Source organism: Triticum aestivum, chromosome 2D (genome assembly GCF_018294505.1).
Source record: "Triticum aestivum cultivar Chinese Spring chromosome 2D, IWGSC CS RefSeq v2.1, whole genome shotgun sequence".
Taxonomy (NCBI): Eukaryota; Viridiplantae; Streptophyta; class Magnoliopsida; order Poales; family Poaceae; genus Triticum; species Triticum aestivum.
The window spans coordinates 181,398,663-181,404,132 of NC_057799.1; the positions used below are offsets into that span (position 1 = coordinate 181,398,663).

Below are 5,470 nucleotides of genomic sequence, written 5' to 3' on the forward strand. Positions count from 1 at the left end.
CTACGAAAGTGTGACGTTTCGGTGCCCAGGCTCATCTGCACCCGGTCAGAAAAAATCACAGAAAATTCAAAAAGAGTCCAATTTTTTTGCATGGTAGCAAATTTATTGTTTAGGTCCGCTCCAATTTTCAGATTATTTGGACATCTGAGTAGCTCTCAGAAAAAAGACAAATTGGATCAGAACAATGCATGAACAGTAAACTTTTTTACAAACCCTGAATTTATCTTTTTTGCCGAGAGCTGCTCAGGTGTCGAAATGGCTTGAAAATTAGAGCGACCTCGCGCATCAAATTATTTACCATGCATTTTTTTTGGAATTTTGGAATTTTTCTAATATTTGTTTTGAATTTTTTTCTTCAGCGCGGGTGCAGTTGAGCCTTGGCTCAGAAGTGGATTATCGCTCTACGACAAGTTTCCAAAGTATTCTATGACTTTGAAGGTTCTAGCTTTCTCTCCCAATGCCCCTGAAGAATGTGCCATAGGACACGTACAAAACTAGCAGAAGGCCGTGAATCGCCACGAGCTAAAATCTTTAGAACAACAAAAGAAAACCTACGATCCTTCCTTCGCATGATATAGATGTCCATATTTATCACATGAGACTGAGAGATAAACGAAAATTTGTTTCCAACAATGTGTGTTTAATGGGAGAGCGAAAGAGAACGGCCATTCTGTTCAGGTTTGGCCGAACAACTAACTAATTTGTGCACCTGCATACGCAACCAAAGCATGATGCCCGCCAGGTTGCCCTCAAAAAACCCAAATGATTGCCCGCCAAGTTTTTCTTTTTGAGGGGTGCCCGCCAAGTTGAGCGTCAGCAGTACTACAGTGCCTGTCCCTTGGGGCTGCACAATTTCAGGTGCACGTTTTAGGTGCCCCGTAGCGGCACCCCCTTTCTCGGACCGGATAAGCGCAAGGAGACAGAACGCCTGACTGACAGGCGGACCCGCATCCAGTCTGGACTCTGAAGCAGGCGCGGCGGGCGGCGGCCCAATCCAAAGTCCAACCACCGCCAGGCTCCTCCCCCAGACCACGCGCGTTACGTTATTATTAGCAGCCACGGGGCTAATTGCCCGATTTAACCACCGGTAATTCGGGCGCCTCGTCCCCCCGGCACCCACGTGTTCCCCGGCATCCTCCGCTGGCGCGTGGGACCTCTTGACAACCGGGCCCCGCTGGACCCACCTCACCGTGGGCAATTCGGCCGCCTAAGCGAGTGCGAACAGGTAGGAATCCCAATCGGAGATGCCCTTTCCCCCTCTCCCAATCGGAGGCGCTTATTAATAAGACGTTAAAAACCCACCGCGTTACGGGACCAAGTAGTAGCAAACGCAATAGTACGAAACAAAAACTTCAGGACAGAAAGAGGGAGGGGAGGGAGAGAGCGAGCGAGCGAGGCTCCATCCATGGCCGCGGCGGCGGAGGAGGCGTCCACGGCGCCGAGGAGCCTCCCCGAGGAGGAGGAGGAGGCGATGGCGGTGCTGGACTTCGACATGCTCTGCGCGTCCGTCGCCATGTCGGCGGAGAGGAGGAAGGGCGCCGGCATGGGGGAGGCGGTGGCGTGCGCGGGCTCGGGCGGCGGCGAGGGGGCCGCCGGCGGAGGCGTGCAGAGGATGTGGGAGGGGGACGTGGTAATTGATTGCTTGGAGGACCGGCGAATCGCGCTCGAGGCCGCCTGGTAGGTGGAGCTAACTCTTGGCCGCTCCTTTCATTCATCAAACCTGTATTGGTTTGTTCGGAAGGACCTGTTTTCGGTGGTTGCCACGGGGAAGCTTGGAGATTCTACTAGTAGTAGCTTAGCTCAATCTTTCCATATTGATTTTCTGCGGATTTGGGCATAAACTGCGCTGCTGTCTTTATGCCAACTCGATATGGAGTAGTAGTACTGTTTTGCCTCGCATGAATACTGCTTGTTTTGGCTGTGTGCATCATCATCATGAATTCATGATGCAGAGGCCGGGGTTTTCCCCTTTTCGATTCATCGCTTGTTACTTCTTCCTAGCTGCAATCGAGGAAGAAGAAAGGCCTTCGCCAAATAAAGGTCTTTGCCTAATTAGTGCTAGCTGTGCTTGGAGCATATTTCATCTCTGATGAAGACTCGCAGATGATAAATGATAGAATTTTGCTCAAGGTTTAGTTTCTCTCTTGGATTTTTGGTTGGTTAACTCGAGTACCGAAAAGTATTTCCTAGCTTGAATCATGAAATCAACATGTTTAATATAAGTTAGTAGTATAGGGAACATTCCCCAACGTGAGGTCTTACCCCTTCTGAACTTCTGCCTTGTATACAACATATCTTAATGTGCAACTGTGATTAAACTTTTGGGGTTCTTCGCTTTAACGTTCTTGTTTGCTTGCAACTACTTGCAGTTGCCCATTCTATAGGTTTGGCAAGAACATGCGGAGAGCCAATCTCGGATCTTGCTTCCTTCAGGTACAGATAATACCCTGAGCAATTTATGACCATGTCTCGTCCGTTTCTTGCTTGACATTTTTCTGTGCCAAAAGTTTAGTCAAATTGCTGTGTAGGGAAGCACGCAAAACCAGTTGAGGTTACTTTATTTATGATGCTGCTGTTGGTAAGTAGGAAACCGTTTGGTTGAGCTAGGCTCTTTATTCCAGTATCAAATGCAGAATTTCTTTTAGGTCAATCCTTTTAGAGTAAAGTAGACTTCTTGATATAGTTGCCCTTTTTTTGGAAAAGGAGGTTAAAACCCCCGGCCTCTGCATCAATCGATGCATACGGCCATCTTTATTTCCCTGAAAAGTAACATCTTAACTTCTTAAATATGTATGTGATTTTTCTCAATTTATTTATTCTAACAATAACTTCATCCTGATGCTAGAGAGGTGGAATATTTTGTTAGAATGTCTCCTGCTAAATTTGTTGAAATGAATGCTTACTTCCATTTAAGTTGTTTAGTCAAAAATAGCAAAGCTGTCTTCTAACTAGTTATACAACGGAGAAGATAATGCATAGGATGTTTGACTTACCAATGTGAAAAGGATTTGCTTGGATAATTCTGTATTCTTTTGGGCGTAGACCTGGTCAACATGAAGCACATCCTGCCCTGTTCACATTGGCAAGTCAACCCTCTCGCAAGTATAACGTGCAGTCTCATTCACTCCAACATAAACTAGAGATCATATTACTAGAACCTATCCTTTAGGGTATGCACAAGCTAAAAAAAAAGGGCAGGGTCATTCATGTTGACCAGGTCGAAGCCCGCAAGAATTTGACTTACCATGACAAGTCACGCAAAGTGTGCCAAACAAATTAGTTGTCACGTATTTTGGTACTGTGGGTTTATGTAGTCACAATCACAAACAGTTCTCTCATCTGTGGCAAGATGTGGCTATCAACCAAATGTGCTTTATCCTCCATGTCTGTCAATACGTGCTGATAAATTTGTGTTTTTCTCTGTTTTCCTGCCCTGTTGTGAAGTCTTTTTAGAATTATTACAACCATTGTTGTATGCTGCAACATACTCTTGTTCCCATTGAATCTGACATTTTCAGTTTTACCATTGGTTTACTTGAGCTGTGTCGTTAAGCTTATGTTCTTTTTAAGAACCCGTATTCACTCTTCTGATACAATATGAAACTATTTCAGGCAATGGCTTACTTCATTTCATTAGTTGCTGTTCTGGTCAGCTTAATTGCCTTTTCTGTAACGAAGCATCATGTATATCTATATATGGGACTTGGTTCTGTTCTCTTGATAGCAATCTATACCGGTTACTTCCGAAGAAGAATCAGGAAACAGTTCAATATCCGGGTAAGTATTTCTGAATTAGCGTTTTCAAATAAAGTATTCAAACAGATTACAGCTTACTAGTACACTAGTGCTTATTGCAGTTGGCTGTGGTGCCTGTCTTCTCTTGAATCATAATTAATTCAAATCTGTGGCTTTAATCGAATGAACAATAGCTGAAGCTTGTTTTGAGTTAATATTGGTAGCTCGTTATACCCTTGCCAGTTTGTATGTGATGACTATTTTGCCAACTTCTGAATAGATATTAGTATATGTACTTTAATTCAGGAATGATGGGGAGAGTAAGACATCTCATTGACCCTTTTGTGTGATTTCAGGGGACTGATGGCAGTCTAGATGACTGTGTTCTCCATCTGATATGTCCTTGTTGTGCGCTGTGCCAGGTTATATACATTCGGACCCCCTTGGAACCAAAAGTTCACTAATTTGTTTATTATGGATATATTGGTCTCATAGTTGTCATTTTGAATAAGCAGGAGGCGAGAACTTTGGAGATGAATAATGTCCAGTGTGGTGTCTGGCACGGGCGGGGTGATACCATTTGTTTAGGGAGCAATGGTGAAGGAAACAAGGCCTTCGCTGCTCTACACAAATCACCATTTGTGCTTATAAAATCCCCCGAGTTGTGTGGCATGGACAGAATATCAAGTGGTGCTGATGAACATCAGCCGCTCGTCCCATCAGCGCAACCAGAGCAGGAGTAAGGAATTATTCTGTACCATGGCACAATTCGAAAAGAACAGGTGGATCTCTCCTGCGTGTTATCGAAAGGAAAATAAAGGGAGAATCAGTGGATCCCTCTGCGACGATATCATCAGCCCGGCGATTCTCTGCCTGTTTGTTGTATCAAGTCTGAAGAACTGGTTTTGCAGCAACACATGTATGTTGGTGGTGGGCGTAATTGGCCTGTTGTTGTAAACACCATAGCGATAATGTTCATCATGCACCGGATGTGTATATGTGTCATGATGCTCAGGGCTTATGTCTGAATCCAAGTGTAAAATTCTGTTGATGCAACAATAGTTGGCGAGATTCGGCATGAATGAAATCAAATGTTCTGCTTCTTTGATGTTTCTTGTAAAACTTGCCTTCCGGTGCTCTCTGCTAACATCATTTACCTTATTTTTTTCCTCTGGGAACTGATGATTACTTATGTCAATCACATGGAAGATGCATGCTTGCATAGCATAGCACATAACAAAAGAGATGCTCGGGTGTATCAAAATTTCTGTGTTTAGCTTACGCAAATACATATAGCCGTGGAGGAAGCAATCCGGGAGACAATTCCATTCGCCAGTACATGGCTTTGTTATGACAAAGTGATGCATACTCACAATCATTCAGAAAAAGGTCAAGCCTTCTTTTCCAATGTATAAAGCCTTGGCCAAGTTGCAATTGCAATAATACAAAGTAATGCGGTTGTCCTACATGCGGGATGACCTTTCGATTTCTTAATCAATCTGGGATAAGGGAGGAGGAAGCTCAGTGCTGGGCTTTGCACTAGTGTGCACCACCTTTGCCATACCACTAGAATGTCTATACGTGTCTTGCATGTGCCCCACGGATTTGGCATCTTTTGTTCTTGGAGGAACCTTTTTTCTTCCTTTCTATATGAATCATTATCAACTATTCTACTTTCTGATGATCACGGCCCAAAGGAGCAGAAACCTCCATAATTCTAACTTAGGCCTCATTT

General features: G+C 44.3%; 1 protein-coding gene across 1 annotated transcript; it reads left to right on the forward strand.

The window, feature by feature from the left end:
- Positions 1-1,304: 1,304 nt before the first annotated feature.
- Positions 1,305-4,838, forward strand: LOC123052438 (uncharacterized). The gene is made up of 5 exons (XM_044475614.1): positions 1,305-1,677; positions 2,370-2,433; positions 3,613-3,777; positions 4,092-4,157; positions 4,251-4,838. Exons 1-5 carry the CDS (start codon positions 1,406-1,408, stop codon positions 4,476-4,478), a joined length of 795 nt encoding a protein of 264 aa, XP_044331549.1. The 5' UTR covers positions 1,305-1,405; the 3' UTR covers positions 4,479-4,838.
- The last annotated feature ends 632 nt before the right edge of the window (positions 4,839-5,470 follow it).

What these genes read in the sequence shown, in the direction of transcription:
- LOC123052438 (XM_044475614.1), top strand. Translation starts at nt 1,406, where the DNA reads ATGGCCGCGGCGGCGGAGGAGGCGTCCACGGCGCCGAGGAGCCTCCCC. An exon ending in GGAAACAGTTCAATATCCGG is followed by an intron (nt 3,778 to 4,091) that starts GTAAGTATTTCT and finishes GTGTGATTTCAG; the next exon opens with GGGACTGATGGCAGTCTAGA. An exon ending in CTTGTTGTGCGCTGTGCCAG is followed by an intron (nt 4,158 to 4,250) that starts GTTATATACATT and finishes TTGAATAAGCAG; the next exon opens with GAGGCGAGAACTTTGGAGAT.